The 13,303-nt window shown below is 46.0% G+C and overlaps 1 protein-coding gene and 1 long non-coding RNA gene across 2 annotated transcripts in view; one reads left to right on the plus strand and one right to left on the minus strand.

The window, feature by feature from the left end:
* Usp3 (ubiquitin specific peptidase 3) overlaps positions 1 to 777 on the minus strand; it is a 90,910-nt gene extending 90,133 nt beyond the window's left edge. Inside the window, exon 1 of the mRNA XM_087905332.1 lies at positions 741 to 777. Within this exon, the coding sequence (XP_087761458.1) occupies positions 741 to 762 (22 nt within the window). The 5' untranslated portion in view covers positions 763 to 777. The remainder of the gene's footprint in view (positions 1 to 740) is intronic.
* A 3,273-nt stretch (positions 778 to 4,050) lies between these two features.
* Positions 4,051 to 10,614, plus strand: LOC146894578 (uncharacterized). The gene is made up of 3 exons (XR_015001765.2): positions 4,051 to 4,254; positions 9,091 to 9,158; positions 9,816 to 10,614. It is a non-coding gene; the product is annotated as an uncharacterized LOC146894578 (long non-coding RNA).
* Positions 10,615 to 13,303: the final 2,689 nt, after the last annotated feature.

The following is a 13,303-nucleotide window of genomic DNA, read 5'->3' on the forward strand; positions in this document are numbered from 1 at the left end:
TAATTTTTAGAAATTGAAAAATACCTTGAGCTCTTTAGGAGTTGGGGCCTCTACAAGCATAAATTGAGCTGGGAAAATCACGAACCATGCTGCATTTCCTGGCAGTGCTGTATTTCCGTGCTCTGACAACAAGCCCTAGACTGAATGCCCAATATTTACAACCCTGTTTATGAAGTTATTAATGGTAGAAATGTTTGTGTTTGACAACCCGATATTATTAACTTGGCTGTGGCCATTGGTCTCTTTTTCTTATAACTGAAATAGAAAACTGTGAATTGAAGACAACTGTTTCACAAGTTTATCAAGCTATTAGTGAAATTAGGGAAAATTCTGTCTAGATTTTCTTGAAAAGAGAGAGAGAGAGAGAGAGTTGGGCACGGCGGTGTACAGCTGCAATCCCAGAACTTGGGAGGTAGAGGCAGGAGGATTGCAAGGCCAGGTTGGGCTATGTAGCAAGACCCTGTCCCAAACACCCTACCCATCTCCACGCCCCACCCCCCACAAAAGAGTGTCATAGAAGAGAGTCTGAATTTCTGAGGACCGAGGACATCTTGATCCTTTGATTGGACTGAAAACCCAGAATAACGCTTTTCCTTTCCATTGCCACTGCCTGTCACCCAACGCTAGGACCCTATGCTTCCTAAAGTCCCCCTTCAGGCCACACTGCACTGAAAGACCCCCCCCCCCCCCCTCTGGCCTCATGCTCAGTCCGTGCTCACTTAGGCATTCCCAACACCTACCTGTACCAAGACTCTTTCTCATGTGGCATCTGAGGCTGTCCACAGAAAGAGGCACATCCTGGCTTCCCATCTCTAGGTCTCACCGCCAGCTCATGGCTTGTGCACTATCAGAAGGTCCCAAAAGCTTCTGCTCTTCCGAGAAGCAAGCCTAGGCCCCTCCCTGGTATAGGGCCTTCCCTGCGCCTGATCCCCACCAATGGGCCAGCCTCTCTTCCGTCCACACCTCCAGGGGCCTGATGGCTGAGCAGACCCTGAAGGTCGTTCCTCTGCCTCCTCCACTCGTTCTAGAGAAGTTCTCCCATATACACAGGTCTAGGCACAAAGCCCATCTTCCAGAAAACTTCCTGCCACCCTTCTCACTCACGTTCCTCCTTCCCTCTCTCTTCCCTTTCTCTCTTCTTCCCATCCTTCCTCCTCCTCCGACTCCTCCTTCAACTCTTTTTCCCTCCATCTCCTTCCTCTCCCATGTATCACTTTCCCGCGATCCTCTGCTTCTGTAGTCATGAGCCTTGTAGTTAGACTTCAGTCCATGGCAGGTCACAGTAGTCCCATAAGGCTGCCATGGAGTTAAAAGGTCCCCATTGCCTGGTGACCCTGTAACTTCTCCAAGGGTGAAATGCAGCATGTCAGTGTGTTTGTGGTGCTGCTGATGTAAACACACCTGCACTATGACACATGTAACGATGTTCAGTAAACGCTTGATACTAAATGACTGTTGTCAGTTTATGTACTTATTGTATTAGGCTTCTTCCTGGTGTTTTGGAGTATACTTCTTCTTATAAAAAATGTTTACTGCAGAATGATATGTTGCACTGGCAGCAACCTTGCACACATCTGGAGGTTACCACACCTCAGGATTGCATCATCGTCTCTTGTGTTTGATGTAATCTTGTGTTTTGTTCATAATGGTCCTAGGAGCAACAGGCTCCACACCATATAGCTAGGTGTGGAGCAAGCTATACAATCTAGCTTTGTGCAATTTCTCTTTTTGATGTACGTAAAACAATGAAATCATCAAATAACTCGTTTCTTAGATCATGCCCCCACAGCACAGGACTGCCTGAGGTAGCCCTTGTTCCCATCTCTTTTGGCATTCTGCATGCTCACACCACCTCCTTGTTAGACACCGCACCCTGGAGTGCACCAGCTTCTCAGTCTCCACTCATGCCTACGCATATTGTGCTAGAGTCTCCATTGAGGGACTGGTCTGTAGGCATGTCTGTGGGGATTGTCTTGATTATTAATTAATTGATGTAGGAGGACCCAGCCCACTGTGCATGGTACCACTCACTGGGTGGGAGGTCCTGGGAGTCAAACAGGGGCCTAGGAAACAGCCAGGAAGCAGTGTTTCTCCATGGTTTCAGCCTCAAGTTCTTGCTTAGGTGCCTGCCCTGGATTCCCTCACTGATGGACTGTTACCTGGAAATAGAAGTCAGAGAAATCCATTCCTTCCCTAAATTGCTTTATGTGTTTGTTTTTTTGTTTGTTTGTTTGTTTGTTTTTTCAAGACAGGGTTTCTCTGTGTAGCCCTGGCTGTCATGGAACTCACTCTATAGACCAGGCTGGCCTCAAACTCAGAGTTCTGCTTGCTTCTGCCTCCTGAGTGCTGGGATTAAAGGCATGTACCATCACCACCTGGCTCCCTAAGTGTTTTCTCAGAGCAACAAAATGCAACTCGAATGGTTATTATAATGCTGGCCCTGCGGTTTATCACTGAAGTAGGTTCTTAGTAAATGTTTGTCATCCGAGTATAGCAGTTTAATGGACAGAGCTGGGTCTGTGTGTCCCTTTACCTCATGGTAACAATGTAACCTTGGATAAGTGATTTACTATCTCTGAGCCTCTGAGATCCCAAACCTATAAAATGGAGGATTACAACCATCCCTCTCCCAGGAGGTGTTAAAGAATGTATGTAATCATGAGGAAACATGTAACATTTGAGACTCATATAGTAGGTTCCTGAAAAACACGAGTCACCAGCTTCATCACACATATTTTAGAGCTTTATCTTTTGCCCTAGCCTCCTTCGAATGGGTCCTTTGGAGAAAAGATTGCCAGTATATTCACACTGGAAGATAAAGTTGTGGGCAAGGCATAGGTTAGTACTAGCCCAGCATGCACAAGGCCCTGAGTTTACTCCCCACATGCACATACACACACACACACACACACAGAGAGAGAGAGAGAGACAGAGACAGAGACAGAGACAGAGACAGAGACAGAGAGAGAACCAGGATATAATAAAGACTAAAAGGATTCAGAAGAGGTGGGTGCCACCATGTTGAGGGCTTCAGACCTGGAAGTGGTAGAGCCTTTCTTTCTGACTAACTAGGAAGATAATGCCTGAGGAGCCATTCCCTCTTACCTCCATGAAGGCAGCTACAGATTGGTGCTTGCTAGAGCCCTCCCCCATCATGGCTCACCACCATGCTGTAGAAGGAGCCTGAGCTTCCTGAGAGCTGAGAACAAATAAATGATATTTTTTTTTTCTCACGGAAACTTGGCTAACATGTCTCTGGCTCTGGAGATGAGGGGGACAAAGGCCCAGGGAGCAGGGTTGTGAAGGGCAGGGAGCAACTCCTCTTGTGAGGTACTCCATGCCAAAAAACCTAATGCCCTCACCTTGGCTTCCAGGAGCAGCGTTTTGAAAAGTGGGGAGAGGCAACGAGGAGTGGAAAACCCAGGGGATTCATAGCACTGACTTCCATTGGTAGCTGGACACTCAGGGCACTTTGGTCTTTTCAGTCTCTTGAGAATGTGGGCTTTTCTAGAAGCTTGGTTCCTTTGAGTAAACGTACTCCCTTGCTTCTATATGCCATCTTTGCCAGGCTATCCTACATCTAGGTCCTTTGTGAGGGGCTGGAGTTGTGGGACTGACTCTGAGGCCAGAGTGGTCACCCTGGGAAAAGTCCAATGGACTGTCATGGCGTTCTCCAGGACTAAGACCTTGTACCTTGAGGGACTTTTGGAGACCAAGCAGTTCAATCCATCCTGTTACCAAAAAGGAAACTGAGACCTAAGTGCTCAAGCCAGGAGGCCAACCCAGGGCTATTCATTCCACACCAGTATTTTTATTGTTTTCTGTCACCTCTCACTAAAGTCGTCTTTCAGTAATATGAAGCAGGTAGCGCTATGCAAATAAATCCAGATTTGACTAGAAAGTGTGAGTCCTGCTTGCCCAACATCAGATTGGAGTCCTACCCTGACTCTGGCCTGGCCTGTACCTTCTTGCTGGGGGCGGGGGGAGGCAGAAGGAAGACTTGTGCAAACAGTATCCAGATTTACACGCTGATAGAATCTTTGGGTGGAGTTGGGGCAGGTCTAAGGTGTGAGGGCTGACTTGATCAGCCTGCTCTTTTGGTCTCTGGCCAGATGTGTAGACATCTCTTCCTCCTTCCCCAGAGCTCACTGGCCTCCTCCAGACCAAAGGAGGCTGGTGCGCACTGAAACGCCCCTGGGAGGCAACACCCGGCACCTGGCCAGGACAAGCCACCGCCTGAGTGGAAACTGGAAGGTAAGGCAGAGACTCAGAGTGCAGCGGAAGTCAATGAGCCTGGCACAGGTGCTGCGGAGCTTGTGAAAGGGGGAGGAAGAGAGGAATGGCGAAATTCCCAAGAGGAAATCCATTCACGCTTAGTCATTAGATCTCCAACTGAGCACTCAACTGTACCGGGAACAGCCCCAAGGAAATCCCACAAGGAAGGGTGCAAGCTTCATGCACGGGACCCAGGAAGAGAAAAGCTCAAAGTGGGGTGGATTCTCAGCTACGTGGAAAGTGGAGATCAAGGGCAGAGGGGAGAATGAGGTCTTGAAAACTTAGTCAGCAATCGCAGAAGAAGGGTCTCTGAACAGATGAGGAGTTTTTGTTCGCTTGTGTTTTTTTTTTTTCTTAATTTCGCAAAAAGGGGTTAAGGAAAGATGAAATTTGAGAGTTGCCCGGGCACTCGAACGGCCAAACTATCTGCACTCAACACCTGCCGCAATTCACCTGCCTGGCAAACACTACCTGGCTGCTCTTGATTCCCCAGACTCCTCAGCCTCCTGGGCTTCCTGCTCGTCCTCCCCTCCCCCACCCCAAGTCTCTCCTGCCCTCGCTGTTATCTGTCAGGTCAGGGCGCCCTCCTTCCTATGCACTGACAAAGTTGAAACACTATGAAGGGTGAAAAAGGTATAACACAGTGTCTAATTTATCTTTGCACCCCAGTGCTAAATGTGTAATAAGCACTTAAGAGATGTTGGGTGGAAGAATAAATATCACTATTATGCAGCAGAGAAGCATATTTTTAAAGAGAAATGTCATGATCTCAACTTTGTAAAAAGACACCATTTAAGATGTTTTAAAGTCTGCCAAGAAACGCTAACGGTCCTCAGTTGCTGGGATTGTGAGAAAATTCCCTTTCTTTTCTCTATCCACCCCCTCCCAAATTTTGTAGATTGTAGAATGATATTTTTTTTAAAAAAAAAAAAGAGCAAAATTTTGTTTGGTTTATTTATGCATGGTGGAGGGCGGAGCACACTTGCCCGGGCATGTGTGAAAACCTGAGGTCAAACTCAGGTGTCGTCTTCTATCGCCTTCCGCGTCCTTAGTCTGTGCCCATGCCAGGCTCCTCTCCATGTCTACCAGATGGGGATGCAGGTGCCCTTAGAGGCCAGAAAAGGATGTTAGGTTCCCATGAACTAGAGTTATAGGTGGCTGAAAACTGCCTGATATGGATGCCGGGAACCAAACTTGGGTCCTCTGCAAGAGCAGTAAGTGTTCTTAACGACTGAGCCATCTCTCCAGGCCCCTCTACCTTGTTATTTACAGACAGGGTCTGCCACTAACCCTCGAGCTCACCATTTTGGTTCGACTGACTGGCCCTTGAGTTCCTGGAATCTGCTTGTCCCAAACACTGAGGTCACAAATGCACATTGCCACAGCCGGCTTTTACAGGGGTGAGAATCGGAACGAAGGCCCTCGTGATTGCACATCAAGCACTCCACCTACCGAGCCGCCTCCCCAACTCTGCAGCATTTTACATGATGAAAAATGTGTGTGATTCAGCACCACTCCATTCTACTTCCAATAAGAAAACTGTAAGAATTAAGACTTATCACCTAATTTTTAAGTCTTGTTACATATGCAGTATAAATCATGAAGACTTAGAAAAGATAGCTTGACTTTCATAATGCAAAGAAATAAAGTAAATTTACCATCACATCATGCAGCTATATTTGACAATCTACATAATCATTAAACAACTGGGCATGAATGACAGTTTTCATTAAACACTTTGGTTGGTAGTAAATCATTCCTCACAGGCTGTGGGAGATTGGTTCCAGAAACCCTCCAATAAAAAAAAAAATCCATACAAGCTAAAATCCCTTATGGAATATGCCATAGAATTTGCATATGACCTACATGATTCTCTTGGACATTCGGATTATTTATGATGGCTAAGACAATATAAATGCTATGTTCAAGGCTGTTGCACAGTGGCATAAGGACAAGAGAAAAACCTGCACATGTGCAGTCCAGACAGGATGCTTTTCACACTGCCGAAGCTTGCTACCCGGACCTGGAGGTTAATGCTGAACCTGGCCAAATTGTGGACTTGCTCAATTACCCCTGTCTTTTTTTTTTCTTTTTCTTTGAGTCAAGGTTTCTCTGTGAAGCCTTGGCTGTCCTGAAACTTTCTCTGTAGACCAGGCTGGCCTCAAACTCTGAGACCCGCCTACCTCTGCCACCCGAGTGTTGGGATTAAAAGCACGTGCCACTGCTGCCCAGCTCCCTTGTGTAATTGATTAATTAAAAATGCTGTGGATCCCTGGACTTCTGGCAGCTGCAGCAGCAGAAACACTGCAGGTCTCCGAGCAACAGCGGGCCATGAGGCCAGGCAGGGAAACGTGTGGTGAATGAGAGACCTCGATGGGGCAGCCAGTCCCATGAGAAGAGACAGATGGATGGGCACACCATGAGACCATGCCGCAGGTCTCCGAAGGCGAAGGCGGCTGGTCCCGGGCAGGGAGACACACAGCTGGCCAGAGACAGACAGATAGGCATGCCATACAGAGCAAGGTTGGATATTTATTTAGTGGGTTATGGAGAAGGAAGGGAGAAGGGGAGAAGAGTAGAGAGACAGAGAGAGACAGAGAGAGACAGAAGGGGGAAGGGGAGAAGTGGGGAGAGGCAGAAGCTGCCCCTTTGAGAGGGAGACAGAAAAGGAGAAACTAAGGCTGCAAGCAGGAAGGAAGATCTGCCTGCCTCTGCGGAGTGGGGGCAGTGGGCGTGGTTTGTCTCTTAAAGGAACAGAACAGATCATTACACCCTGCCTTCTTATCAGACTGCCTATATCACCAAGCTATTTAAAAAAGAATAAATCATTGATTTAATTAAAAATATCTATACATACATATATATTTGGGGGGATTGCTGGTGGAGGTCAGGAAGCAACATCAGATCCTCTCTAGTGAGAGTTATAGGTGGTCGTGAGTTGTCCAGCACCGCTGCTAGGAACTAAACTGGTCCTCTGGAAGATTGATGCCTGCTCTTAACCACTAAGTCATCTCTCCAGCCCCTCATTTTTTTTCGGACAGTGTCTCACTATGTAGCTCTGGATGTCCTAGAACTCACCATGTAGGACCACATAGGCCTCTAACTCACAGAGATAAGCATGCTTCTGCCTCTTGAGTGCTGGGATTCTAAAGGAGTGAGTCAACATGCCCAACTCATTTTTTAAAAAATCAGCATGCAAAGTACTAGATTTCCTTACTACATGTCACACACACTTTTGGTTAGTCCTCCCCACTCCCTCATTTGCCTGTCTTCACACTGGTACCCCGTGACCCCAGATTCACCTTCCTACTTTTCTGTCATCTGACCTATCATCCTCCCCAGCCCTCTTCCTTCAAGTGGCCCCCTTTTAGGTTTATGACCTTTACACACATTCAGTTCCCATAACTATATACATATAAAAATTAGAAGGTAAGAAGGCTGACCTCTAGCTTAGTGAAGAATGCTTGCTGAGCACACATGAAGCCCTAGGTTCAATCCCCGGTTCTCAAAACAAGCCCCCAAGCCAAACCAAAAAATCCTACATTTGCGGCTAGAGATGGCTTAGCAGTTAAGAGCATATACTGCCCTTGCTTAGGACCCCAGTTTCATTCCCAGCTCCCATGACAGGGGGCTCACAACCTCCTAAAACTCCAGTTCCAAAGATATCCAGTTTTTCACATATACACCTATAATTAAAAATAATATAAAAATCTTAAATAAAAAGTTATGTGTATGTGTGTAGGCCTGATCATATGTATGTATGCTTACCATGTGTGTACAAGCACCTTCCACATCTAGAAGAAGATAAGGAATAGCCTAGAACTAGAGTTATAGGAAGTTTTGAGCCTCTCCATACAGGTGCTAGGAACCAAACTCAGGTCATCTGCAAGAGCAGTGAGTGCTCTTAACCACTGAGCCATCTCGCTAGGCCCCCAAATAAGAATTTTTTTTTAAGAATTAGAGGGTAAAAGCTATATATAAGAAAGAACATATAGTTTAAGACCAATTTAAAAACCTTCAGTTTATTGACCATTTGCCACCTCTGTGCCGGACAGTAGGAGTCAGTAATCCATATTCTCACCTCAACAATAAGGACAGAACATACTCCTCTTTTTTGTTTGGTTGGTTTTTTGTAAACTCACAAATCTACCTGCTTCTGCCTCTGCCTCTTGAGTACTAAGATTTAAAGGCAAGCACCAATCCCTTGTTATCCCCTTCCCGTCACTCCCCTCCCCCTGCAATTTCCTTTCCCTGTCACTCCCCTGCTAACATTCTTTACTCTTAAGAATCTTCTCCCCAACCAGGTGTGGTGATGCATGCCTTTAATCAAGAGGCAGAGATTGGCAGGTTTCTATGAGTTCGAGGTCAGCGTGATCTACACAGTGAATTCGGGACAGCCAGGGCTACATAGTGAGATTCTGTCTCAAAAAAGCCCAACCAAACAAAATCCCCTCTCTTTCCACCCTAGCACTACAGATGTGTGCTCTGACCCTCGAGTTGTACACTCTCCCAATTATTCTAGATATAATTAAAACAAACAAATCCACGGGTCCCAAACAGGATAGGTCGAATCTGTGCATGTGATATTCATGGGTAAGGAGGGTCCGTGATATTTGAAACAGGCAAACTCAGCTGTGTCCAAAGGCAGAAGAGGGAGGCAGGGAGGATATGGTCATCTTGGCCTTGGAGAGGTCCTAAGGATGCCTACTTGTCAGACAGCAGAGCCTATGCAGGGCTGGGCAGGCTTCACAGAGGAGCTTTTGGCCTCAACAGTGGTGTTTATATTCAATACTCTCATTCTCTTCCCCTGTCCAGTAAACCTTCTACATATGAGAAGATGACCAATCAAGATGTATTTGGGAGCCTGGGAGATGTCGCAGCAGGTAAGGGCTTGTTATACAAGCTTATGAACTCTCATTGGAAAGTTGGTTCAGAAGTGTATGGCATTTTGCTATGCCCTCTCCCTTAATCTTTTATAACAGAGGCTGGTAGTCAAAGACAGTACAATATTTTTGCCTACAGTCTATCTAAGAGAGGACATTGGATGGAATTTAGGTAAGGCTATAAGGCTAAAAGATTTAAAAGAACAACCTAAGACAGACACAATCATCCGTCCTGTAGCAGAAGCACGGGCTTTATTAAAACATTTAAAAAGAGAGGATCTATGGGAGCCCATAGAAGTCTTGACTTAGGGTTAGAGAGGTCAAGCTTGTTTTGCTCTGTCACGGTCAAACAACAGACCTAAGGTGAAGTTGATAAGTGTCTTGCCTAGGTAACAGGATGTTTGGCCTAAGGTGTAGCTACTGGATGTTTTGATCCTCAATGTTTTGAACTCTTGCTTGCTCCTTGTAGCAGGATTTTTTTTTTTAAAAAGTCTTTTTGCCCTTCCCTTTGGCTTGGGGTATAAAAGGGCTATGAAAACTAACCTGGAGGCTGCAGTAGTCACCAACAGTCCCCCCAGATCTATCCTGTTTATTTCTTTTGTATTTCTGTTATTTCTACCTGCAATTTCTCAATCCACATGCCTCCCTACAAGCAAGAATGAACAAGCCAGGAGGGACCCAGCAGCAGACATCGTTGCCCGGACACAGGCTACGACAGCCCAGGTAAACCTTCGACGTATGAGAAGATGTCACCAATCGACATGTATTTGGGAGCGTGGGAGATGTCACAGCAGGTAAGAGCTTGCTATACAAGTTGGATGACCTGAGCTCCTGGAATACACATGATAGAAGGAGAGAACTGACTTAAGTGGTCATCGGGTAGCTACAGGTTCAGTGTTGTGGCACATAACCCTCATGCCCCCAGAATCCAGAAGGCTAAGGCAAGAGGTTCATGAACTTAAGGCCACCCTGAGCTATGTAGTGAGACCCTGTCTCAAAAGACAAGAAGGAGAAAAAGAAAAAGAAAAAGAAAAAAAGATTCGTTTCTTCAACAGAACCATGGCCGTTGAGAGGACTGAAGCAGTTCACCAACCAAACACATAGTGAAAACCTCCTGTGTACAGCGCGTAGAGGTCTGATACACACAATTCCAGTCTCACCTCTGCCAGCTGTAGACAGTAGACCCAGAAAGCAGATGAGGACATGACCTACAAAGACTCAGTTCCAGGCCCCGGGTCACACATGTAAGTAAGTGGTGGGGTCAGGAGGAGGAAGGCAGCGAGCTAGGGAGAGACAGTCAAACTGGTTCCCTGAGGTATGGAAAGTCTCTCTCTCTGCACTGCATGTAGCATCATAGCTGACGGTTCCAGGCTTCCTGCCTCCAGTGTCTGTGACAGCAGTAGCTATTCTGGTTTCCATCTCCCTGTTTATAAAAATAAAGTGCTTGAGAAACGCGTCTCCCAAGTGTCCTCCACGTACTGGATGCTTCGTCATGGTGTTTTCCCGGTGCAGAAGCTCTACTGGCCCAGTTCTTTCTGTCTACCTCTCAGAGCTCCTCAGGGCACTCGGCGTCCCCTGGGCTCGCCCCCTAGAGGACGTCTGTGGCGCTGCAGGGGCCAGGCTCTTCGGGGAGAATTTATGCCTCAGACCAAGTCAACACAGTCACATGGTAAAGCCAACTTTAATTACTGCTTTCCCTTTGTGAAAATCATGGATCAAGAACACGTTCTCACAGCCCTTCCCACGCTCGCAGGGCATGGCTTCTGAAACATTTAACGAACGGTGCAGTTGCAGCTTGAAGAGCCACTGGATTATTTTAAAATTGGACTCTATTTTATACTCCCCACCACTCAGTTTCTTTTAGGTCGTAGGAGACCCATTTGTTGATCCAGTAATCATCTTGAAGAGCTGACAAGTAGTGGTTATAAAGTATAGCATATGTCTGTAGTTATTCTATATTTTTTTTTATTTTTTAGTTTTTCGAGGCAGGGTTTCTTCTTGTAGCTTTAGATACTGTCCTGAAACTCGCTCTGTTTCAGGATACTGTCTCGAACTCACAGAGATCCGCCTGCCTCTGCCTCCCGATTGCTGGGATTAAAGGCGTGCACCACCACTGCCCAGCCTCTAGTTATTTTATTAAAACAATTTTTTGTGTTGTTAGGTAATATCTGCAATGCGATAGAGCACTGAACACTAAGGGTTTTGGCTGCACACAGTGTCCATAGTGCCAATCACAATCCCCAAAGTTGGCAGTAGCCCAGATGTCATCACTGCCTAGTGGCTATACCAATCAGTGAGATGGCTCAGTGAGGAAAGGACCTTGCTGCCAAGTCTGACCACCCACGCTCCATCCTGACCCCTGAGGGTTATCCTCTCCTGACCTCTACACGCACACAGTGATACCAGTAACCACCTCCTTCCTCAAACAGATTTTCTCCGCACAATGGAGCTTTACGTAGCCTTAGAAAAGAACGAAGAACTAATATAGTCTAAAATATAAATGGGCCTTGAGGACATGCCAAGTGAAGGCTGTATGCTATATTGTTATTTTTCTATGAAATATGGGAAAGAGGCAGATTCATAGAGATGTAAAGCAAGGTTAGTGGTAGCCAGGGGCTAGGGGTGACATGAAACAGAAAATGATTTTTCATGAATATGGGGGTCTCCTTTGGAGGGAGGCAATGTCCTGGAGTTAGACAGAAGTTATGGTCACACACAGCTGTGAATGTACCAAAAGTCACTGTGCCAGGCCCTTGGAAATAGTTACAGCAGGATACATTTTATGCTGTGTGTATTTTTACCACAACAAAAGAAAGACATAAAGGGTACGTTCTCCTTTCTCCAGATGCCCTCCCTGAAGGAAAAAAATAAATGTTGTGTTTGTTCCCCGCCTTTCTGAGATTATTGTACCTGTGAGTGTGTGAATACATGTGTTTAGGTTTAGGCGTTCTTGGTAGTCTGTTTGTTCCTCAGCTCCTCCTCAATAATCCACAGTTCTCTTTTCTTTCCTCCTTATAGTTTACTCAGAACAATTGTCAATTTCTTTAAAAGGAATCAGGAAGAAGTTTTATTATCGAGCCAAAGTACACACTTCAGGAGTAGACACGCACATTTACACACACACACACACACACACACACACACACATATATATATATATATTTTTTGGTGCTAGAGATTGAACCTGTGAGGGCCAAGTGTTCTACTGAACTACAGCCCCAGACTTGTTGTGACATATCCAAACACAGTTTGGAAAAATCACATACTGAGAGGAAGATCAAATGAATGCATGGTTATTTGTTTAAAGGCTTCAAACAATGAGGCAAAAGTCCCTTAGCTGCTTACTAGGTGGCTATTTAAGTCTGCTCTCTCTAGTTCTTTCCCTTGGGTGAGTTTCTTCTGTACAGAAACTATCAGTTCCTGACCTTGGAAGTTCATATCTGCTTGCCTGGACCTTAGGGACTAAACTAGGGAAGCCATTGGGTGACGTCACACAATAGGAGCATAGGAAACTTTTTTGTTTTGTTTTGTTTTTCAAGACAGGGTTTCCTAGTATAGTGCTGGCTGTCCTGGAACTCACCCTGTAGACCAGGCTGGTTTTGAACACACAGACATCCATCGAGTGCTGGGTTCAAGGGCGTGGAGGGAAATTCTTAATATTTGACACCTCGAAAATGTTTTTTGATGCTAGCATGTAGACAGCCCAGGTGAGAAACTAGTCAGTGTGCCAGGTAAGAGCCTGCCTGGATACATGAGGTCTCACTGTACTGATTACTCCTAATGTGGGTAAGGACTGTAACGCAGGGACCTTTGATACTCTCTTCTCAGTTCACACTTTTTGCTTCAGATTTCTTTTTATTTTATGTTTACGAGTGTTTTGCCTGCATGTATGCATGTGCACCATGTGTATGCAGTGCTCATGGAGGTCAGAGAGGGTGTTAATCCTTTCTGGATAACATGAGTTACAAACAGTTGTGAGCCACCATGTGGGTGCTGGGAATTGACTCGGGGTCCTCTGAAAGAGTAGTCAGTGCTCTGAACAGCTGAGCCATCTCTCCAGATCCCAGCTCGGACCTCTTTGGCCACTTGTTCCCATCTGCTGAGAGAGTACACAATAGAGAGGCCATGTAAGTGTGCGGTATGTG

The sequence above is a fragment of the Myodes glareolus genome, chromosome 4 (assembly GCF_982192425.1).
Source record: "Myodes glareolus chromosome 4, mMyoGla1.1, whole genome shotgun sequence".
Classification (NCBI taxonomy): Eukaryota; Metazoa; Chordata; class Mammalia; order Rodentia; family Cricetidae; genus Myodes; species Myodes glareolus.